The following is a 25,509-nucleotide window of genomic DNA, read 5'->3' on the forward strand; positions in this document are numbered from 1 at the left end:
GTTGATGTCTGGATAACAGGAAACCTTGAGCTTAAGTAAATTCTTGATTGAGTTACTTGGAGTTTTATTTTAAGATGCATTATTTCTTCAAATAATCTTTGAGCTGCTGATTAATAAGATTTTCTGTGATATTTCTGTCATCTTCCCTTACAAACTATGAAGCTATGATGATAGGTAAAGAATTGTAAGTTAAATATTCAATTTCATATACAACCTTAGAGAGTAAGGGGAATCTCATTTGCTAGTAGATTGTTGAGTGAAATGCTACATGCTGAACTAAAAATGATGCTATTGCCATGTCACCACCAGGACATCTACTTTTAGCCATTTCAACTAGTGATGATGGCACTATACAAGGACGCATCCATACTCTTTCCTGGTCTTTCCCTTATGACCAATGGCATATGCTTGCTGGACAAGAGGATGGATACTAGTTAGAGATGACTACATCAAAGCAAAGCTAAACGGCTCAAGTAAGGACTGAACCATGATCTCGACCTCATCCCTTAGCAGACTCAGAAATTCAATTCAATAAATACTTTTTAAGTGCCTACTATGTGCAAAGCATTATGCTCAGTCTGGGGATAAACAGAAAAAATGGAAACACATTTACTAGCAGTACTTACCATTAAAACAATTACAGATGTCTTCATGAGTTATATAAGAAAATGTGCTGTCATCACAGGTCAAGAAAAACTGTGGTATTCTTCCTGTAACTTCTAATTCACAACAAGCTTCACCCCCCGACCCTGTCCAAAAAGAACTCAACTTTTAAAAACAATTTTCTTCTCCCTACAAATTCGGAAATGCTATTTGCATAGCTTAGAAGTTAGTTCCTACTTCATCATCCAATCTGTATGCTGGAGCACATGTTTAATTTTTTTTCCTATAATACAAAATCAAAAAATATATTTTGGCAAAGTTATTTTTAATTCAAAATTTTCTAAGCGAAGATGTTTCATTTTTAATTTCAAAGGGGTTTTAGGTCTGCCAGGCACTAGGGAAGAGAAGGTAGACAATATTGTGCAGAAGTGTCAATGGTACAAGTAGATCAGCTAAGGCTTTGGGGTGACAAGAGGGTGGAGAGTGCCAGCAGAAGCCATCTTGTTGGCTGTGCCATGGGGATGGCTGGGTGGTTGTGGTGATGACCTTGAAGACTGGCGATCAAATTGATCAAACTATCAAATTGTTGAATATTCAAAATAAAAATAGAGTGTTCATGGGTTTGTTTATAAAACCCAGACTATTAAGAACTAAAAGGTATTTGGTGAAGCTCCAAAGTGGTAATTTTAGAACAGATTAAAAAGCTACAGAAAATATAATGTTCAACAAAACTTTAGAAAAGTCCTAGGACCTGCAGGTAAGAATTTGGGCTGGCTGCGTTTCTCTAACCTTTTAGATTTCATGTCATGGAAAACAACCGTGTCCTCCACAAAATCATCCTCAAAAAGTGGTAGACTTGGGGAAGTGTCAAACACAGGTTAGTGGTTAGCTGGATCATGAAATTAATTTGTTAACAACATTTCTTATTTTGAATTATAATTGTTCAAGAACTTAAGACAGGTGCTGAATTTTGACAGTTTCGACTGCTGATTCTCTCCAATTTTTCCTGTACGTAGCTTGTTTATACCTAGTTGTTGCCATGTCTTCTCCTCTTTAGACTGTAAGCTCCTCGAGAGCAGGAGCTGCCTTTTGCCTTTCTTTGTAGCCCCAACACTTGGCACAGTGTCTGACACATACATGCCTGATAAATGCTCACTAACTGAATGCCTAATTTTAGGACACTGAACATAATTACTTAATAACACCTTTTATGTTATAATATTCTAGGCCCATCGTCCCTCTTTAGCACACATTTGGCTTACATCTTAAGAGGCAATTAGTATAGAGGAAATATCACTGCCCTTGGGCTCAGAAGGCTTGGATTTAAGTCCTGGTCGTGACAATTGATAGCTGTGTGACTGTGATCAAGACATACAGCATTTCTAAGCCTTGGTTTCATCATCTATAAAAGAATTCTTGGGACAGCTAGGTGGTGCAGTGTATAGAGCACTGGCCCTGGAGTCAGGAGGACCTGAGTTCAAATCCAGCCTCAGACACATAACACTCACTAGCTGTGTGACTCTGGGCAAGTCACTTAATCCCAATTGCTTCGGGGGGGAGGGGAACAACCCTTGCCATACTTCACAAAGCACTCTGTAAACTCTATAAAGTACTATAAATTTGAGAAGGAAATTCTCTCTTGTGGTTGCAATAACGCATGCGTAACTTCTAAGAACTGGTGATCTGTTCTGGTTGGATGATGGAGGTGGGGGAGATGGGAATTAGAAGAGGAGGCAAGGGAAGATACAATCAAAAAATTCTTTTTTGAAGAAATGGGTCTTTCCTTGCCTCTTCTTCTGTTTCTGACCGTTTTTTAAAACTGAAGTTTTGACTTGTGAAGTAATGAGATAATGCCATTCAAAAGCTAATTTATTTAGCCAGACATTATCTTTGCAAGTTGGCAAGTCAAAACTTAAATTAAAAAAAAAAAGGTATCTAAACAAATTACTATAAGAGTAATTGTAAATGTTAGCTTTCACCTAAAAGATTTACCTTCTGAAAATATCCTACACTTGAATGCAGTTCTGCTATATATACATATACACAAAGTGGCAGTTTGGCTATAAGGTTACTCAGATAAAAGGATATCTGTTGTTAATGGAGTCATCCATAACATTTTTGATGCTTTGCTGTAGCCATAATTTCTGTTGATCAAGTTCTCTCTCTTTTAGCTCCAGGTCCTCAATTTCTGCTTTGAGATATCTCAGTCTATCAATAACTTCCTTTGTATTACATCCAGCACCTACACCTCTGAAAAACAGAGAATATCTATTAGGTTAAATTCAATTAATTCCATTAATAAAATGATTAACTGATTCATAAGCCAATGATAACAGTGTTCACACCATAATATGACATAAATCAAGTCAAATTCACAAAAGCATTAGAATATATAATGTATATGAATTATATTTACTTAGAAAATCCTTCAGTGAAGAGCTGATATGCTCTAAGCTCTCAACTTGCTTTGCAATGGCAGGTTAGACTTGGCTCCATTCTAAGGGGATTAGTCACTGAGCTACCAAAAGGATCTCATAACAAAGCCTTGCACAGAGTGCGCACACGGTAAATATTTGCTAAATTGAACACACTCTGACAGCATGAAACCCATACGGACTTTTATAGAAAGACTCCAGTACGTTGGAAAAATCCATGCATCCTTGCTTGTCTTTTATTGGAATCCTGGCTAAAAAGTAGGGAGGCCAAACAGATAATTCAGATTGTTGTCATTTTTTTCTATGTGCACTATACAAACTCATTATCATAGTCCATAAGCCTCAATACATACATACTTATTAGCAGAATTTCCATGTAGGCTGATATACATCATAAGAGATTTCCATATTTCCCAATAATTCTTAGAAGTGTTACAGTTTCTGAAATAATTTTACTTTGGATAGTCATTATCATTTGAGATGCTAGAACTCTTCCTAAGAATACTAACCATAGTATCGATTAGGTCAAGGGGAAAGACCTATCCCTTGGAAATGGACAGTGATTAGAAATTGATTACAAGTTAAAAATTTCAACTTTAATATTTGGACCTGTAATTTCATTGCTGAAGGAGTGCTCTACTTTCCAAAGTGGATCACAACCCCTCTATGCCTAAATAGTATGCTTTCAAATTGTATCCAGCTTAGTAATAAACCAATCTGTACTCAGAAAGACTGGTAGTCAAAGAGATAAAATCCATCGCCAAGCCCTTTTTTAAACTCTTCTCAGCACAGCAGGACCTGGTAGAGCTTGCATTCCACTGACAGTGCTTTGAGAGCCTAGGGTCATCTACATGCTATGATGAGGCAATGAAGGGGAACTCTGGTCCCACTTTTTTACAGGGTCTGGAATTGAGATTTTACTAAGGGAACCTCTAGAATGGAAACCCCCCTCCACTGATATAGATGGGCAACCAATCTGGTAACTTCTTGTTCTCTGGAATTGCCTGGAGATACCAAGAACTGGGTTGTGCCTTGTCCAGGGTCACAAAGCCAGCATGTATAGATGTAGGACTCTAATCCAATCTACTGTGCCATGATGGCTCTACGAGTTAAATGAAGTAAATAAATAAGCCCGTCAAGTCATGGGATCCATCGATTATGTATGTATTGAGTACTTACTACATTTAAGGCAGCTTATAAAGATAAAAAAGTCCCTTCCAATGAGTTAATAAAATTTCAGTTGGGTAGGTAAATCATATACAACTAAAACAAAACAAAACAAAAAACAAAATGCAACAAAAAAATCACAGTATCAGGATGTACTAAAAAAAAAAACCAACAAAAAAAACCAACTTGACCTCTGATTTCTTTGATGTAGATAGTTCCATGGTGAGGTAACTCCCCTTTTCCAGTGCCGTTCAGAAACCACTTTACAATTTATAATCTTTAAGTGGTTTGCCCCAAGTCACATAAACAGCAGAGTCTGTATCCAGTTCATCTTCATTCCGAGATTAGCTCTCTGTGTACCACATCATACTGCCTTTCCTAAGAGTGTATGTATTTAACAAAAAATATATGCTCTAGAAAGAAGTTCAAAGACGGAAAAGATCACCATCAGCTATGACAGTCAGGAAACTCTTCACAGGGTAGAACTTGAGTTTGGTCTTGAAAGATGATGAGGACTTAGAGACAGAGAAGGGAAAAGAGCATTGTGATTGAGGTGAATGGTATTCGCCAGGGCGGAGGCAGAATTATGAGATGTATATTTGAAGGTCAGAGAGTAGACTGGTTTGGCCAGGGTGGAAGGCTCATGCTTGTGAAGAGTGGTACAAAACAAAGTGGTAGACTGTAAATTCAAGAATGTAGGCTGGGACCAGATTTTGGAGATAGTGGGAAGAAGAATCAAAATTTCAGACTATAACGACAGTCTATAACTTACTTCCACTGGATACTATTTTTGGACTTTTTTTCAATTAAATCGATTCCTTCCAAAACATTGGTAATATCATAAATTCTTCTTTTTTGCCGCACAGCCAAAGTATCTGCAGCCTGTTTTTTAAAATAGGGGGAAAAAAAGACAAAGAACAACTTGTATTTTAAGGTAAAAAGTTGATTATTAAGATCATAGTATGAATACAATCTCAAATTTAATCCAACAGCTCAATATGCTCAAGTCTTCCCTGTTCACAAAAGAAACTAACGAAATATTCACTTTATGGACAATAGTTGTTGAGAAGAAAAAGATCAGGTGTCATCATTACAAAGCACATAAAGACAAAATAAAAAATGCAGAATGTTCCTCACTACTTTAGGAAAAATATTTCTTCACCTGAACAAAATTCCTATCTATCTTGCTTTTCCAATTGATGTGACAAGATCTAATTTTAGAACAGTCAGTTGTTAAATTTAGATGGCAAAGTTAGACCTTTCCACTTAAATGATTTTTTAGGTTAAAAACACTGGGAAAAATCCTGGGTACCAGACATTATTTGTATTGTCTTGATGTATATCATATCTTCTTATTTGATGTTTTAAAACAAAGCAAAAACAACAGTGAAATGCCAATGCAAAACACACAAAATTTTAGTGGAGACTGAGTCAGGAAGACCTTAGTTCAAATTAAGCCTCAGACACAGCAGCTTTGCAAATCACTTAACTTCTGTCCGCTTTGGTTTCCTCATCTATAAAAAGGGAATAATAGCACCTACTTCTCTGGGTTGTTGTGAAGTTAAAATGAGATAATACTGGTAAAGTCTTTAAAAAATTTAAGTGCTACTTCTAGGGCTATACCCCAAAGAGATCAAACAAATGGGAAAGGGACCCACATGTACAAAAATATTCATAGCAGCTCTTTTTGTGGTGGCAAAGAATTGGAAATTGAGAGGATGCCCATCAATTGGGGAATGGCTGAGCAAGCTGTGGTATATGAATGTAATGGAATACTATTGTGCTATAAGAAATGATGAACAGGCTGACTTCAGAAAAACCTGGAAAGACTTATATGGTCTGATGCTGAGTGACGTGAACAGAACCAAGAGGACTTTGTACACAATACCAGCCACGTTATGCAATGACTAAGATTGTTAAACTGAACCCTTCTCGGCATTATGAGGATCTAAGACATCTCCAGAGGCCTCGGGATGGAAAATGCTGTCCACATCCAAAGAAAGAACTATGAAAGTTGAATCACTATCACTTATTTTTACCTTCTGTTGAGTTTTGTTTCATCTTTCTGTTGGTTCCTCCTATTGGTTTTAATTTTTACTTACAACTTCACTAATGTGAAAATATGTTTAATGGGAATGTAAATGTAAAGCCTATATCAGATTGTGTGCTGTCTTGGGGAGGGTGAGGGGGGAGGAAGGAAGAGAAAAATTTTCAACTCAAAAGCATATGGAAGTGATTGTTGATAAATCAAAATAAATTAATAAAATTTTAAAAAATTCAAGTGCTACAAATTGCTACTTTTATTATAAAGAAACCAAGATTTGACTAAGCATAGGATTACTGTACTTACATGAGAGTTCAGTAATTTCAAAATTTTTGTTGTTCAAGCATTTCAGTTGTGTACGACTCTCTGTGACCCCTTTTGGAGTTTTCCTGGCAAAGACATCGGAGTGGTTTGCCATTCCCTTCTCCAGATCATTTTACAGATAAGGACACAGAGGCAAACAGGGTTAAGCAACTTGACCAGGGTCACACAGCTAGTCTGACGCCAGATTTAAACTTAAGAAGATGAGTCTTCCTGGCTCCAGACCCAGAATATTTTATCTGCTGTGCCCCTAGCTGCCCAATTTCATAGCAGAAATGATCAAAAATTTAAACTCTAAATTGCAAACTTTAAATTTATCTTTTGGGTTTTATGATCAATTTCAAACTTATAAGCAGTGATACCTCAAATCTATCTGATCAATTCTCAATAATATTCCTAATAGCTCTTAAGTAGAACTTCAGTGAAAAGAAGGCATTACTTTATAGTAGAACTTAACAAGTTTGCTTCAGGTTCAAGTGAAATGAAAAATAAACACAAATTTTCAATTAAAAACAATTTTTTAACATCTTTAAAAAAATTTTGAGTTCCAAATTCTCTCCCTCCCCTCTCCCTTCACTGAGAACATAAGCAATTTGATATAGGTTATACATATGCAGTCATGCAAAACATTTCCATGTTAGTCAAGTTATGAAAGAAAACACTATGCCTTTTGGGCATACTTCCAAATTGCTCTACAGAATGGGTTGGATCAGCTCACAACTCCACCAAGAGTGTATTTAGGGTTTCAATTTTCCTACATCCCCTCCAACATCTGTCATATTAGCCAATCTGATAGGTGTGAGGTGCCACCTCAGAATTGCTTTAATTTGCATTTTTCTAATCAATAGTTACTTAGAGCATTTTTTCATACAGTTGTAGACAGCTTTGATTACTTTGTTTGAAAATCTGAAAACCGCCTGATCACATCCTTTGACCATTTATCAATTGGGGAATGGATCTTAGTTTTACAAAACTAACTCAGTTCTCTGTATGCTTGAAAAATGAGGTCTTTATTAGAGAAACTTGCTGAAATTTTTTTCAGTTATGATTACTGTTATTTACCTTTGTCCTATTTCCCCCTGTTTATTTTATTTTCCTTTCACCCTGTCTATCCTGAAAAGTATTTTGCTTCTGATTACTGCCTCCCCCAATTCACCCTCCCTTCTATCGCCCCTCTCCCCATTTCTTTCCCTTTCTACTTTCTTGTAGGGTAAGACATATTTCTATACCCAAATGGGCATGAATATTATTCCCTTTCTGAGCCAATTCTGATGAGATAAGGTTCAAGAGTTTCCCATCACATCCATCTTCTGCTTCACTGTAATAGCTCTTTTGCACCTCTTTCTTGTGAGATAATTTACCCCATTCCCACCTTCTCCCAATGCATTCCTCTTTCTCATCCTTTACTTTTTTTTTTTTTAAGATATCATTCCATCACATTCAACTCAAACCCATGCTCTCTGATGCCCTCTATCTACGTAGATGCCTTCTAACTGCTCTAAAAATGAGAAAAGTTCTTTAAGAGTTACAACTTCCCATGCAGGAATGTAAACAGCTTAATTAACTTTACTAAGTCTCTTATGATGTTATGTTTCTCTTGAGTCTTGTATTTGAAACTCAAATTTTCTATTCAGCTCTGGCCTTTTCACCAGGAATCCTTTAAAGTCTTCTATTTTATTGAGTATCTATTTCCCCCTCCTGGAGGATATACTTACTTTTGCTGGGTAGATAATTCTTGGTTATAATCCTAGCTCCTTTGCCCTCTGGAATATTATATTCCAAGGCCTCCAACAGTTTAATATAGAAGTTGCTAAATCTTGTGTTATCCTGACTGTGGCTCCACGATGCTTGAATTATTTCTTTCTGGCTGCTTTGGCTATAATATTCCTGGGATTTTTCATTTTGTGATCTCTTTCAAGAGGTAGTTGGTGGATTCTTTCAATTTCTGTTTTATCTTCTGGATCTAGAATATCAATGCAGTTTTCCTTCATAATTTCTTGAAAGATGATGTCAAGGCTTTTTTTTTTTTTTGGACCACGGCTTTCAGGCAATCCAATAATTCAATGATCTCTCCTTGATCTATTTTCCAATGAGATATTTTTCATTTTCTTTTCTTTTTTCAATTCTTTTGATTCTGTTTTATTTATTTCATGGAGTTATCAAATTCCATTTACCCAATTCTGATTTTTGAGAAATTATTTTCTTCAGTAAGTTTTTATAACTCCTTTTTCATTTGGCCAATTCTACTTTTCTACTTTTTAAGAAATTCTTTTCTTCAATGAATTTCTGTAGCTCTTTCTCTCCCCCTCCCCCCCAATTTGGCTAATTCTGCTGTTTAATGAGATCTTCTCTTCACTGGATTTTTGTTCTTCTTTTACCATTTGACCTATTCTGTTTTTTAAGGTGTTATTCAGCTTTTTTTCTGTCTTCTTTACCAAGCTGTTGACTCATTTTTTCATTATTTTCTTGCATCACTCATTTCTATTTCTTTCCCCAATTTTTCCTCTATTTCTGTTATTTGATTTTTAAAATCCTTTTTGAGCTCTTCCAGGAATTCATTTTGGGCCTGAGATCAATTAAAATTTTTCTTTGAGGCTTTGGATACAGCAGTTTTGACTTCGTTGTATTCCGAGTTTGTGTTTTCATCTTCCTTGTTGCCATAGTTAACTTTCTATGGTCAGGATCTTTTTCTATTGTTTGTTTGTTTTCCTAGACTATTTCTTGGCTTTAAACTTTATATTAAAGTTGGGCTCTGCTCCAGGGTGGAGGAGGCACTGTCCCAAGCTTCAGGTTTTTTACATAGAGCTAGTTCTGGGGTCTGTAAGCTTTCAGTTCTTCCAAGGTGGTACAGTCTAAGGAGAAATGCTTACTTCTCTCTTGGCCTATGCTCTGTTCTGTGAACAACTCCAAGTACTCTTTTCTGCTCTGGAATTGCGACCAGTGTCCTCACTCCCCTGTGGCCACAAACTCTGCTGTGCTAATGCTCCTCCTCCCCCCAGCACTGTGACCCAGATCCAAGTATGGGCAATGCAACAGAGTCTTGCTCCTAGTTCTAACAAAGGGATGTATGTAATCTCCTGCTGCCCAGTTGTCTGACTCCTTTACTGTCTGTGGGGTGAGAACTCTAGAAGCAGCTGCTGACACTGATGATTCAGTTGCCCAAGATCTGCTCCTGGTTTGCTGGGGTGCCACCTACACTGATGTAGCCTGTGCTCCATTTTCACCCGGGTGCAACAGACATTCCCTGCCAAACTTCTAAGTTGTCTTTGGCTGGAAAACTGTTTTACTTGTCCTTTTGTGGGTTCTGCCACTCCAGTATTTGTTTTGAGGAGTTATTTAAAGCTGTTTGGAGGGGAATTTGGGAAGGTCAGGGAAGTCCCTGCCTTTTTTCTTCCATCTTGGCTCTTTCCTGTAGAATCTTTCAATTTTTAAGGAAAGAAAAACAAAGGGAATTGTGAAGATAGGTAGCAGTATACTGCCAAATGGCCACAGCCAGAGCTATCACTTGGTGACTGGGGGCTATCTTAGCTCGTGTTACCTCTTTCAAAAGGCGTTTTCTAATTTTCCCAAATGTTAAGCATTTTAACAAAGGGATTTTGTAAAGCCTCTATCACTGTGTATCTATTATTTTGCATCTATGCAGTATTTATTTCTCTTCAAATAGGTTTTATCTCCCAGTAGAACATAAACTCCTAAGGACTAGGACTGTACCACTTTCATTGTCCGTATACCTAGCAAAGTGCCTGGAACATTGTAGATACTTGTAAGTGTTTTTTGACAGACTGATTGACAAAAGCCTATGATCCTAGGGGCAGAGGGAAAAAAAACAAAGAAAAAAAGATGCTTCCAGTCTCTGTTCCCCATTCAGAAACTCAGTTTTTAATATAATTGAGGGGAGGTCATTTTTTAGAGCCAAAGCTTAATTTTCTTGATGCTTCTCGAACTTTGGGTATATTCAATGCACAATTTTGGCTAAATAGCTCATTTCCTACTACAGTTTTAATAGGCAATATTGGCCTACTATAAAGTGATCTGTATAAAATTCCCTCCTCTGGTTACTTCCCTGTAAAACAGGAGCTCTTAAAAAGGTTACACAAAGCTCTCCAAGCATGTACACAATACAAAAGCTATAAACACCATAGCAACAGCTTGCCAGTTTGAATATTATAACATGCATTTTAATGAATCACTGCAAATTCTATTTATCCTTGGCTTGCTTAGCAAAGGGTTATGGTTCTTTTATTTTCACCTTAAAAAGTTAGAAGAGCATATCAATTTTATATTTCTTACTATTTAGTAATATCAATTGTTGGTACAACTCAACTTAGTATTATTTCTTCAATAGTATTCATATCTTGTTTACAGCCTCCAAACCCTATTTGATCATGGGTCTCCACAATTAAGCTTCTCAACAATACAGCAACATTCCAATAACTCCAGGCCAAAATTCTTTTAGACTTAGAACCTTTAGAGGTTGTCCAATTTCTTTTATATTAGAATTCTGTTGAGCTCACTAGCATGCCTTCATATATAGAGGCACAGTAGATAGGGCACTGGGCTTGGGTTAGGTTTCAAATAATTTTAAATGCTAAACAAAGGAATCCATATTTGATCTAAGAGGCAACAGGAAGCCACTGATCAAAACCTAACTATGACTCATCAGGTAAGTCCTAGGAAATTATTGGAATTACTTGTCTGGAATTATGCAGCTTTTTAAGTGCCAGGATTGAACCCGTTTTCCTGACCCAGAGCCTCTATTCTTTTCACTGCATCACAGGATCATAGATTCAGAGCTGGAAGGGGACCTTAAGGGACCACACAGTACCACCACCTCATTTTAAAGAAGAAAGTGAAACCATCTTGCCTATGAAACATTATTTATTTTTTTATATAAGGATAATTCATGGAAATGACAAACTGATTAGCTACCTTCTTCATTAATATGGTATATGATACCTTGGGAAATATCTTCTACAGTTTTTCTATTGCAAAACAGGGATTTATTAGCTTCTGATACTCAACACCACATAAGTATATAATTTGTAACTAGAATTATTGTAGGGACTTAGAGGCTGATAAAAGTTACCAAGTCTCTGTCCTAGGAGAACATATACCATACTAGAGAAAACAATACAAATAAATGAGAATACACAGCATCACAATAGAAACATAAACACTAAATACAGCTGTACAGAAATAAACACAAAAATGCTTAGGAATTACAGTATGAGGGCAGCTAGGTGGCGCAGTGGATAAGCTCAGGCCTTTGAGTCAGGAGGACCTGAATTCAAATCAGGTGGCAGATACTTGATAATTACTAGCTGTGTGACCCTGGGCAAGTCACTCAACCCTGCTTTCCTCACCAAAAAAAAAAAAAAAAAAAAAAAAGAGATGGAATTACAATGTGAGAGTACCTGGGTGATGAGATATGCTTGGTCTGGGTTAATGAAAAGACGTTCAAGAAAAAATCGTTCAATAACTAGACATGAGATTAGCAATCTGCAAAAAAGGTTGGATACACAGATGTGGCAGTCAATATAGAAGTGACAAGTGATGTGAGAATGGATGAGCTCTTTGAGAGATAGTGTTAGAAAGAAAAGTACCTGGAATAAAGTGGTAAGAGTGGATTAAAGAAAACGGAGGCAGTGGGTATAGACAGCTCATTCATGACATCTGGCAGTGAAAGAGAAAAAAAAGAACGGCAACTAAAGGGGACAAAAGGCAATATACTATACCCTCCTTTTTTCTCTTATGCACGCAAAACACTCTCCCCTCCCCTTGCTATTTTAGCACAAGAGGGCCAGTATCAAATGCTTCATTTCAAATCCTGCTATCTAGGAATTTGATTTCTTAATACAACATGCCATCCCCAAATATTATTATTTATATACACACATGATATTTATTTTTTAAAGCCCAAAATCCAATGAAATGCTCTTCATTTTGACAATGACTCTCATTTGATACTCACAATAACCCTGGGAATAGGTGTTATTATTATCCCCATTTTAAAGATGAGGAAACTGAGTCAAACAGAGGTCAAGTGATTTGCTCAGGATTACATAACTAGTATGGGTGGGGGATTCAAGGTGGGATTCAAACTAAGGTCTTAGGGACAGATAAGTGGTGTAGTGGTTAGAACTCCGGCTTTGGAGTCAGGACCTGAGTTCGAATCTGGCCTCAGACGCTTGACATTTACTAGCTGGACAAATCACTTAACCCCAATTGCCTCACCAAAAAAAAAAGAAAAAGAAAGAAAAAGCCAGCAAACTAAGGTCTTCCACAATCCAAGACCCACATTTTCTTTACTGTGACAAACAGTTGTCCTTCTAGCCATCTTCCTCCAGCAACCTAGATCTGGTTGGGAGGAAAGAGTTCTTAAAACTTATTACAACAATAAAATTCCTCTTTGCCACTCCTTCCCCCTGTGCAATTTTTAAGGCATTCTAGTATCCCAAACAGTTCTGAAATACTCAATTGGAGCTATGATCTTATTATCTGTTAAGTTTTTTTTCCAATGGTGGAGGCAGAAACTCATTCATGCATGCCCATCTTGTGCAACATTCATCCATGTTCTTCCATAACTTTTCCACAGTGGATCCTCCACCCAACATGCTAGTAGCTCTCCTCACTTTCTCCCAACATTGTGAGAATACCAATGGAGCATTTTGGCTGTCCACTTTTCATGCTTCATTTTGACTAGGGGACAGTCCATCTTCTCTTCCTTTTGTACAATTCCTTCATGACATCCTTGAGTCACATTCTTTCAACTTCTTCAGTTATTTATTGCAGCCCACTATACCCACAAACACTATCTGATAAAAACAAACAGGACAGAATGTAACAGTCACATTCTCATTTAATACAAATTCTTCTCTTCACAGCTGAGAGGAATAATATTGTTTTCTAAAAGTTAATGATTTCATGTTTAATTGTAAAAATTTACTGTAGTATGTTGTATAAAATATGGATCTAACCCAAGGGTTCTTAATCTTTTTTTTTTTTTTTGCCATTCTGCACTCCTTTAGCAATCTGATGAATTCCATGTTTTTAAATAATTGAAGTAAAAACTCATTTAGAGGTTAGTGAAAATAAATAATGTAATTTTTTCCCCATCTAAATTCAAATGGGTATTGAAATGGATATGACCTTAGGTTAAGAACCCCTAATCTAAACTCATTAAAAACAAAAGAAACTACTATTTTTTCCCAAGGATTTTTATTTCATCATTCATAAATTCATAGATTCATAGATCACAAAATGTTACAACTGGAAAAGAACACTTAAGATGATATAGTCCAATACCACTAAGTTAGCAGGTGAGAAAACTGAGACCCAAAAGGTTAAATTATTTACCAACAGCTACGGTTCAATGACCACAAAATTCCTCATGGTAAAATGAGGAAAAAACAAAACATGAGCAAAAAAAAAAGTTTAAGAATCAAGGACCTACAGTCACACAGCTGGTAAGTCTCAAAGCTGGAATTTAAATCCAGTTCTACTGGGCTCTAAATACAATACTCTTTCTAATATGCCACTGTCACTCCTCCATTTTAAAAAATTGTGGCTTGATTAAACACTGATTAAATTCTCATACTAGGTCCTACCCTTAGATTCTCCTTTTTTCCCTCAAGACATTTTTTCCTAGTTACTAATTAAAGTAGATTTATTTTTAAAGCTCTGACAGTGTGAATTTCTCATCATTTTTTTTCATAGTACCTCTTGATATATTTGGCCATATTATTTTTCACATGATTTTTATTCATTCTAATTTTGTAAAGCAGCCCACTGGTATCTTGATTGACATTCTTTTAAACTGAAAATATAATCTGAAAGGATAGACACTTTTACGATACTGGTTTTGTCACCATAATAGAGGCTATTCCTCAATTGAGTTCTTCGTTAATTTCTGCCAAAGTTGTTCTGAAGTTGTCTTAATATACAGGCCTTTTATCTGTTTCAGTAAATTAACACAAAAGTATCTGATATATTTTTTATCATAAATGGTGTTTCTCTATCAGTTTTTCCTGATCTTATTATAACATTAAAAATCTTATAATATAAAAATGCTATATTGGGAAAGGAGGTATTTTATAACATTGCAACCTTGATATAAGCCATTTATCGAGCATCTCATATTCTCTAGACATGAAGTTATATCAGCAGCCACTAGAGATATTTTTGCTTTTTCACTACCAACGCTTATTCTTTTCATTCCTTTTTTATGCCTTATAACCACTAACACGTCTAAGACTGGTATATCAAGAAAATGGAAGGAATAATTGAAGACAAAATTGGCAGAAGGACTGTGCAAAAAATCTCCATGACAAAAGCAATGTTGTCAAAATGAGAAACTAAAGAGTGTAATAAAAATGTATATAGAAAATACTCCAAATGGATCTGTGAAATTTTAAAAATTGAGGTATTAGCACAAAAGGTCAGATCTAGGGAAGTACTAGTGAGGAAAAATGTTCTGCATGTTACCAATTTTATCCTATGTACTTCATTTTATGGGTTATTTTCATGGTTACTATGTGGAAAAGTGCATATTATCAGAATTAATGCTTTTCTATAAAAAATTATATGAAGAAAAGTGTAATTTTGGCAATCCCTAGCAAAAGATTAGTTTTTGGTGATATGGGAACCTAATCCCCTATTTCCCAGGTTTAATTTATTTTTGACTTTTGTGAATTCTTCTAGTGAAAGTTGAGGATTGACTGTATTAATTTTTGTATCTCTTCCAGGGTCTAGCACACTGCATTGAATTATAGCAAGCATTCAATGTTTGTAAAATGAATGAATGAAATCTCTGAGCATTTTGTCAGGAGCTTAACTGCATTTAAAGTACTACAGTAATGGTATGGATGAGATTAAGTCTGCTTAAGTATGTTAAACAAGAATTAAATGAATGCTTTTGTTAAATCTGCATGAAAAAGTATAGATTAAAGACTAAATGTATTACAAAAGCACTGCCAAATATCATACCACTCTGAAGGTCTGAAAACAAAAGAGAATGATTATAATAGGTTGATGTGAGAAGGCAATACCAACAAAATTCTTCTTTCTGAAGATAAATGGAAAAGGCCTCTTGAGAAAAGATGTTGAGCCCAACTCTTTAGGTCTTCCAAAGTGGTGCTATGTACCTCCTGTAAGGTCACAACTACCAAGTACAGAATACAAATATTATTTGTCTGTTTTTAAAGCCCTTTTTAAGTTTTTAAGCCCATAGGAGACTGGGATGAAGATATGCTATCAAACACACATTTATTAAACACTGACTATGAATCAGCACCGGGGATATAAGGACAAAACTGAAGCAGGCCCTGCCCTCCAGAAGCTCACAATTTACCCAAAAGAGAAACGTACACATATAAATATAACAGAGAAAACTAGGACACATGGACCACCTCATGCACCAGGAATTCCTCTAGAAACTTTCGGTGATGCCATAAACATATATAGTGGTGGCCAGAAGACAGAGTACTACAGCTGGCTCTCAATTTCTCCACCCAGAATCCCGTTAACTATGAGGATTAAGGGGAAGGGAAGAGGGAAATACTGGCCCCTTCTCCATCCTGACAGCATGGTGACTTCACCTGTGAAACACCTAGGGCAAGAAGAAAAGGCTGCCTTTTGTGCCTTTGAATTTGTTCTTTCCTGATCTTAAGCAGTGCATTTGTCCCAAGATAGACATGTTAAGGACTAGAGATGACCTTGTAAGTTCAGAAAATCCAGATGAGTGGAGCTGGCTGGTAGTGGGGCAAGCTTCCATATCAAAGGTGATATACCTTTAGATGTGTACCAAAGGATATGTACAAAAATATCACTGATGAGAGGATTGGCCCAAGGCTACTCATTTTGCCAGCACACATGTTCCAGGAACTGTCTGCACTGGGCAGAGGTTATGTCCCATGTGAAATGATCGATCAGCAATTCTGCATAGTGCTTTATGTTCGATGAAGTTTAAGTATCACATCACAACTCTCCCAACAGTATTAACAAGATGCTAAACCCTGTTTAAATCATTTTGTTAATGCATTTTGTGACCTTTTTTGTTTAGCATTTCTTTTTTGTGTAGGAATAAACTATCTGCCCTATACCTGACTCATATTGAACAATGTATGTATTTCTACTCTCTTCTTTTGAGAATGTCCTAGATATGAATCTATACCCAAGCTATAATCCTTAGGGTTACAGGGTAAGGCTTTAGTGAGATGAAGAATGAGAACAGGGAGCCTAGCCATTTTCTCATGACAGGCCAGTTTCTTCAAGGGCTGTACTTGGTTTGGACCACATACCTGGGTCAACAGGAGAGCAGCCAATGTGTGATAAACCCAAAGATCCAAGCTACTGGGGCAAGAACTCACTATCGGACAAAACTACTGGGAAAAGTGGAAAGCAGTCTGACCAAAACTAGGCATAGACCAATAATCACACCATATAGCAAGATAAGCTCAAAATGGGTACATAACTTAAACATTAAGGGTGATATCACAAGCAAATTAGGGACATATGGAAAAAAATTACCTGTCTGTATAAGGAAAGAAAAGTTTATGACCAAACAAAAGATAGAAAGGATCATGGGAACTAAAATGGATAATTTTGATTACACTGAAGAGTTTCTGCACAAACAAAATGCAGCCAAAATTAGAAGGAAAGCAAGAAACTGAGGAAAAAATTTTATAGCAAGTTTCTCTGATGAAAGTCTCTTTTCTCAGGGCAGCTAGATGAGCAGTGGATAAAGTTCCAGCCTTGGAGTCAGGAGGACCTGAGTTCACAGATGGCCAGGTTCACACTTGACACTTACTAGAGTGTGACTCTGAGCAAGTCTTAACCCTGACTGACTCATCAAAAAAAAAAAAGTCTCTTCTCAAATACATAGGGAACTGAACCAAATTTCTAAAAAATAAGATGCACTCCCCAACTGATAAATGGTCAAAGGCTATGAATAAGCAGTTCAAAAGTTTCAGAAGAAATTTAAAAAATGCTCTAAATCATTAACAATTAAAGAAATGCAAATGAAAACAACTCTGAGGTACTCCTTTACAGCCATCAAAATGGCTACGATAACAGAAAAGGAAAATGACAAATGCTGGAAGGGGTGCAAAAAACAGGTACACTAAACCATTCTGGAGAACAATTTGGAACTATGCCCAAAGGGCTATAAAATCACGCATACCCTTTCACTCAGCAATATTGCCATTAGATCTATATCCTAAAGAGATAAAAGGACCCATAGGTACAAAAGTATTCATGGCAGTTCTCAGTGGTGGCAAAGAAATGGAAATTGAGGGGATGTCCATCAATCGGGAAATAGCTGAACAGGCTGTGATATGATTGTGATGGAATATGACTGTGCTATAAGAAATGACAAAGGGCTGGTTTCAGAAAAACTTGGGAAGACTTTTGAGCTGATGCAAAGTGAAGTGAACAAAACGAGAACATGGTACACAGTAACAGCAATATTGTAATGATAATCAACAGTGAAAGACTTAGCTACCCTGATCAATACAATGATCTGAAAAAATTCTAAAGGACTCAATGAAAAATGCTATCCACCTCCACAAAGAATTGATGAACTCTGAGTGCACACTGAAGCATATTTTTTTCACTTTATTTTTGTTTGCCTTTTTATGGAAATGTTTCGTATGACTTCATATGTACAATGGGTATCATATTTCTTACCTTCTCAATAGGTGAGGGAGGGAGGGAATCTGAAACTGAAAATAAAAAATTTAAAATATTTTTTTAAAGGGATAGCAGAGAAGCCCTTTATGAAGAGGGAGAAGGTACACTACTCCAGCTCCCGTGGGTCCAGTATCAGTTATTCAAACTTAGTTACATAAAATAGATAAAAGGTAATATTTGAGAGAAGGCACTAGAAGCTGGAGAAGAATCAGGAAAGACTTCATGGACAAGGCAGTTCTGAGCAAAGTCTTCAAAGAAACTAAGAGGTGGAGGTAAGTAGGGAACACATTCTATACACTGCAGGAGTAGCAAATAGAGCAAAAGGCAGAAAGACAGGAGATGAATGCAGCACTTCCCTCCTTTGTTCTGTAACAGAGAATAACTGTAAACACCTGTTGCGAAGGGGTTTTTTCTTCCCCAGTAATTTATCTTTCCCTAAAAAAGGGGTAGATATCAAGAAAGCCAGCCACTATGTGGAAGCATGGTAAGACCTCCTTTTTAATGGCAATTAGGTGTAGCACAGTGGATATCACACCAGGCCTGGAGTCAGGAAGACCTGAGTTCAAATTTGGCCTCAGACCCTGGGCAAGTCTTTTTAAACCTGTTTGCCTTAGTTTCCTCATCTGTAAAATGAGCTGGAAAAGGAAACAATAATGGTGCCAAGAAATCCCCAAAAGGGGTCATGAAAAGTCAGACATGCGTGAACAAAAAAGATCTTTTCAGATCTACCTGAATGAAGGCAATCATAACAGCACTTAAACTTCCAGAGCAGAGCTTAGAACAATGCTAGTCATATGGCAAGCACTTAATAAATGCATCATCTCTTATCTCAGCAATGCCTCACAACAACACCAAGGTAGAAAGAGATTATTGTCCTCATCTTACTGATGAAGACATTGAAGCTGAGAGAAGTTAAATGATTTGCCAAAGACATACAAACTGGTGAACGTCCCACACAGGGCTGGAACCCAAGGCTTCCTGCTACCATCTAAAAATTACACACATCATACAATCACAACTTGAGTCATTACCTCATCTGGACATGAGTGTACTAATAAGGACAGAGTAATTTTCTGTTAGTGAAAAGTCGATAATACTGACTAACTTTTCTGCAACTACTTCCCATCCCAACTGTAAACTTCACTACAGAAAAGCTTTGTTCGGTTAAGCAATGCCCTCAATTGTATTATTTAATTTTGGTGCAGAGAGAAATTGAATCATCACAAGATAGAAGACTTTTTATTCTTTCACAATGTAACATACATTATAATTATTTGGAATGTAAAATCTGTATGCTATGTCTTACAGAGTCATTATAATTTTCAGTCAAGATTAAAGCTGGAATTTAACAAATATCCATTTCTGTAGCTCAATACTGTCTTTTTGATACCTATTTTATTTGATACCTATTCAATGAACAGCATTTGTTACTTTATGTTTCTGTAGATTAAGGATACTGAAATTCTTGGATCACAGCAGTTGCTGTATCTCATACTATTTAAATGAAAGGATGATCATCGAGGTAAAAATTATAATTCCACTAAACATATTTTTTTTAAATAACAAGTAGTATGGCGTGAACCATATTCAACATCTCTTTCAGTCTGAAATAACATGAAAGAAGAATGAGAATATCTAAAAACTTAATTATATATAGAAGAAAAAAAGAATAAACTCAATTTGGTTCGTAAAGTGATTAATAAAAATATGACGCAAATTTTTTTTATAGAACAGAAGCCAAAAATCCCCGTGCTTTCAGGGGAATTCCCACGACTAGTGAAACAATGTTTCTGTGAAACATCAAACATTAGACAGTTTTGTAACTATTGCATTAGTAACTAAAAAGCCTCTTTCTGAAAGGCCAGAGCTTTAATCACAGTCCCAGGCAAACAGTAGACGATTGATATATGTTTACTGATTGATTGAAATAGTAAGCTAAAATTCCCAAGTCAAACAGTAAAAATGGAGTATCACTTTACTTTATTTAGTGAGTATATATTGTAAGACATTTAACACAGGTTTGCCATTCCCATTGAGGAGTTTCTATAATTTTAACGGCAATTCTCGACCCTGGTTTTGCAACCTCCCAGAATCTCTTAATATTTCAAGAGGTGGTACAAGCCACAAGGCGAAAATCAAATTAAGTTCACTTTAAGTTAAAAGCAAAATTTCTGTTATAGAGCAATACTCTGGGAGGGAAGGCAAGGTGTACTGAAGTTCAAATAAAATTCGTTTCCAAAAAGGCAAGGAAACAGAAAAGTAAAGTACAAGGGAACTTCAGCAGCGGCTATTACACAGATAAGTGTACGCACGCTGTTTATACAAAACTAATGCAATTTATGTTGATGAATAAGTACACACAGACGAACTTTCTGAAGCCCTCATTAGAAAGATTGGATCTCAAACTATGATCGTCTCTATTATTACAAAACAATTGGGCTCTCCAGACCAACTGCTGCTTTACTTCCATCCTGTTTGCATTTTCCAGGGATCACCCAGCAACATTTTCAAGTCTGATAAGCTTATGTTGGCAGGTCCCAAAGTGTGGCAACAAGTGGAATCCGAAAAAGCCAGCCACAGGGCGTCTCACCTCTTTCAGTGATCGCTATGTTAGATGAACTGTAAAACTGGACTCTCGAGCACCTGGATTCAGTCGCCAAAAACAATTCCCTCCCCACCCCTACTTGGTCGTCTTCTTAGTGCTCCGACTGGCTGAATTTCAATTCAAGCAAATAACTTCTGTCTTCCTAAAGTTCCAACGGGCTATGGCATTCTTCCAAGTCATGGCTAGAGGGTTTCGGTAACTGGGATTTTGTTTTTTACTGTGAGCTGTAGGGGAAGGCAAGAGAATCCTTCTTATGCATTGCCTATTTATGTTCGGGCTGCTTTCATTTCCTTGGATAAGTTTCCAACCAGAAGGTGGAGAGACGCTAAATTTCATAATTCCATTTCTCTCTCATGGACCAAGATAGCATCCTTAAAGCGATTTTTCCATCCTAACTTCCTCACGGCGAGAAAAACCAAAACCGCAAAGCTAGAAAAGCGTCGCTACCCGGTTTCTTGAGTTTGGGGGGCAGAGTCGAGAAAAGTCCGCATTCCGCCTCCCCCACCCCCCCATCCTTCCCAGCCAGCAGGAAAATCGGGCTCACTGTGCATCACAACACGAACAAGTGCCCGAAGAGAAGGACCGGAGGAGCCTGCCGCTGGGAAGGAGCCTCTAATCCTGGGTAAATCCCGGAGGGAGCCCGGGAGGTGACCCTGCGCCCCTCGCCCGGCCGCGCGCCCCGGCGGCAGGGAGAGCAGCCGGGGCGGGGGCGGCGGGTTCCAGCCCCGGGCTCGCCTCCAGCTCCGGCCGCACAAAGGGCCGGCCCGGGGCGCCGCAGCCCGGGATGGGTTGCCGGCCTTCAGGGGGCCAAGGGACAAGGAGGGGGCTGAGGGGGTGTGCAGCGCCCTAGGAACAACGTGCTGGCGGCCGCAGCACGCGCTCCCTCCGGGGCAGAGGGGACCCCCAAGGCCGGGGCGGCGAGGCCTACGTCGCGCCCTGCCGGGTCCTCGGCCCGTGCTCGCGGCCCCCGCGCAGCTCTTACCGCCTTGAGATCCAGGACCCCGTCCTTGGCCTCCTGCAGCAGCGACACGAACTTGGTGGTGAGCAGCCCCAGGCTCTTCTCGTGGCGGCTGCTGCCCCCACTCCCGCCGCCGCCGCCCCCGCTCCCGCCGCCTGGGGGCGCTGCCGGCTGCGGCTGCGGCTGCGGGGGCTGCCCCTGCCCCGGCGGCGGCTGCTGGCCGGAGCTCCCGGGCTCGGCCGCCGCCGCCATGCCGCCCGCCGCCGCCGCCGCCTCGGGGCTCAGAGCCCGCGCCCTCAGCTCCGCGCACGGCCCCGCGCGACCGCGGAGCGCAGGTGCCTCGAGCGGCGCTCCGCTGCGCGATCGCCCCCGCCCCGACCTCCCGCCCTCCCGGGATCTACAACGCCTGGGCTCCGGGGCTGGGGGCGAGCGAGTGAAGAAGAGGGGAGCGCTGGGCGGAGAAAGGAGTTTAAATGGCAGGAAGTGACGCCAAAGCCCGCCGTTGCCCGGAGACGCTTTTTTTTCCTTCAAGATTTGATGAGTGGAGAGATGGAGAGGAGATGCTGGAGGGGATGGAGGGGGTGGTGCGAGAGGCGTCCTGGTTAATTATTTCACATCCACCTTCTTTCTGTTCTCTCGTGGCTCCAGAGGGAGCTGATCTTGTCACCTCTTTGAAAATGATCAGTGGGGTAAAAAGAAATTAGGAAGGACAAGGGAGGGGGAGAAGGAAGGTTTGTGTCCTCGTGAACCTCTGAACATTAAAGTTGCGGAGCTCTGTTGTCTGAACTAAAAAAAGCCCTAGAACATCCGTCTGACCTAGGCTGATTTCCTATTGTTCTTACCCAGTTTTTTGTTCAACTTTAGAGAAGCCTTCATATAGCCTATCTATAGAATTAGGACACATAACTATAAAGAATGGGAACGCACAAGAAATAAAATAAGACAATTTTTGTTCTGGAAGGAACCCTATGAATGATTTAGTCCAATTCCCCTATAAATTAATCAACAATAAAAAGCATTTATTAAGTGCCTACTATGTGCCAGGCATTGTGCTAGAGACTGGGGAGACACAAAGAGTAAAATAATCCCTACTTTCAACTCCACCTCCACCTCCAGGTGTTCTGATAGGCAATGTTCTTTCTAGAATACTGGAAACATTTTGCATTTTGATACTTGGAAAGCTCTGGGATTTAATAGGCGTGGGTGGAAATCCCTCTCCTCCTTAGTACCTGGTTACAAAAATTTTTATGTCTTCCTACTTTAGAAAAAAAAAAGTCTTCCCTTGACCCTTCTACCAGATCTAGCTATATCTTGTCCCTACCCCTTTGCTGCAACTAAAAAAAAAAAATTAAAGGCTGTCTTGTTTTTACATCAAAATCATTTTCAAATATGCCACTTTCTCCTTACTTACACAGTGAAACTTCTCTTATAACAACGAAGAAAAAACAGTAAAGCAAAACCAAATAACATAATGGGAAGCATCTGATTATAAGAAAGGTTCCATCGTCACAGTTTTTCATCCTTCCAACAAAAGAAGGGATATTTTTATTTCTTTATTTCTTCTCAGGGGCTAAATCTGGACATTACAATTACTCTTCGTTCTGCTTTGTTTTTCATAGGCATTGCTGTAGTGGCTAAGTATATTGTTTTCCTGGATCTGCTTACTTCACTTGAATCAATTCATGCAAGTCACAAGTTTCTCCGGATTAGTCTACATATTCGTTGTTTTTTATAGCACAATAACATTACATTATTTAAATGTGCCACAGTTTGTTTAGTCATTCCTCAGTTGATGGGCAGCCGACCATTGGTTTGAAGTTTGAAAAGTTATTACAAAGTTCATTGAAAAACTTACTTCCAAATGCTTCCATTTCCATGTCCTCCATTCCTTTCTCCTCCACCTTTGAAATCTAACATCTGCCTCCACCATGGAATTGAGCCTGTTCTCTCAAAGGTCACCAATAATCAATTAATCACCAAGGCTGTTTTTATTTTGTATTGTTTTGAGTTTTCATCCTCTTCCTCTGTAATTTTTGATAAGCTGACCACCCTCTCCTACTGGATGTTTTCCTCCCTTGGCCTGGTTCTCTTAACACAATTATTTCTTTTTCCTTTGCTGGTTCTTCCTCAGTCTTCCCAATGCCTTTAACTGGCTGTTCCCTAAGGTTCTGTAAGCTCCCTCTGTCTCCCCTTCTCCCTTCTCCATTCTTTCTCCCTCTTGTCTCTATATTTATGTATGTATGTATGTATGTACCTGCTTTCTTCCTTGGAAATGTTCACATCGTTGTCCCTTTTGCAAATAACTCTAACCTTCAGGGCTCCACATCTATTATCTTAGTCCTTAAAACTGCTCTTCCTTCTGATTTCACTATGTCTGTCAGCAACACCACCTCATCCATTTTCCCATGTTTGATAATATAGGTTCTACTTCATCTCTTACATTTAATCAGTTACCAAGTACCTTTGAGGCAGTATGGCATAGGAGAAAACAATGGCTCTAGGGTCAGAAGACCTGAGTTCTAATCACAATGATGAGGTTTACTATTTGTGTAACCCTTGGGTAAGTAATTTAACCTCCTTGGCCTCAATTTCTTATCTATAGAATGAGAGAGTTGGACTAGATGTCTTCTGAAATCCCTCTCAGTGGTAGATCTATGATTTCATAATACATGTAGTATTAGAACAAAGTATATTGTTGTTGGAGTCAGCAGATTTGGGTTCTGGGCAAACTTCAGCCTTTCTGAGGCTCAGTTTCATCTGTAAAATGGGGATCATAATACTTTTGGAAGCAAAGTCTATTTTAAACTTTAATGTGCTACATAAACACTAGCTATTATTCTATCTTACTATAGGTTCTCCCACCCCTCCCCTCCTGTTTTTATTACCCTAATAGTTATTATTACACCCTCCTAACAAGTCTTCCTGCTTCCTTCCATCTCTTCTTTTTCTAATCCATACTTCACAATTCTGCTAGAATAATCTTCCTGGGGCATAGACATTGTCATGACATTTAACTGTACAAAACTTCAGGGACTCCCTGCAGCCTTCAGAGTGAACAGCCTCTTTTGCCCAACATTCAAGGGTCTCCACAATCTGGCACCACACTATCTTTCCAGCTTTATCACATGGTAGTGCTTAGCACAGTAACTGGCATTTAATTAACACTTACTTGATAGATATTACTCTCTTCCATGCACTCTATCCTATAGCCAGTGGATTACTCTGTTCTAAGACCTTTTCCCCATATCCTTGCTTCTAAAGTTGATGTTATTCCAGTACTGTCTTCCACATCCTCTTTGCCTATTGAATTCCCACTCATCTTTCAAACTCCAAAGCACCCTCTTCAATGGAACCTTTTTTGGTTTACCTCAGTTACAACTTTTCCCTTTTGATGTAACCATCATTATTGTTAAGTACCTATTTCATTCATAAGTGTGGTGAAGACCTCTTGGAGGGGAATACTACTTCATCCTTAGGCAGCCTACTTCATTTTTGGAGAATCTAATTGTTAGAAAATGTGTCCTTATATTAAGCCTAAATTTGCCTCTTTGCAATTTCCCATCATTGTTTTAAGTTCTACCCTCTTGAGCCAAGGAGGAGATAGATGCCTAATACTTCTGTGTAACAGTCCTTCAAGAATTTAGACAACTGCTATTTGCCTCCTAAATGTTATCTCTTCCAGGCTAAA

At 38.4% G+C, this 25,509-nt stretch overlaps 1 protein-coding gene across 1 annotated transcript in view; it reads right to left on the minus strand.

Annotated features, from left to right (window-relative positions):
* Positions 1-22,285, minus strand: part of E2F5 (E2F transcription factor 5) — a 37,215-nt gene extending 14,930 nt beyond the window's left edge. The window contains exons 1-4 of the mRNA XM_078153343.1: positions 21,846-22,285; positions 4,978-5,087; positions 2,690-2,853; positions 627-668 (exon numbers count right to left, since the gene is read on the minus strand). Of these exons, the coding sequence (XP_078009469.1) occupies positions 627-668; positions 2,690-2,853; positions 4,978-5,087; positions 21,846-22,073 (544 nt within the window). The 5' untranslated portion in view covers positions 22,074-22,285. The remainder of the gene's footprint in view (positions 1-626; positions 669-2,689; positions 2,854-4,977; positions 5,088-21,845) is intronic.
* Positions 22,286-25,509: the final 3,224 nt, after the last annotated feature.

Source organism: Phascolarctos cinereus, unplaced genomic scaffold (genome assembly GCF_003287225.1).
Source record: "Phascolarctos cinereus isolate Bilbo 61053 unplaced genomic scaffold, phaCin_HiC Scaffold_4;HRSCAF=312, whole genome shotgun sequence".
Lineage (NCBI taxonomy): Eukaryota > Metazoa > Chordata > Mammalia > Diprotodontia > Phascolarctidae > Phascolarctos > Phascolarctos cinereus.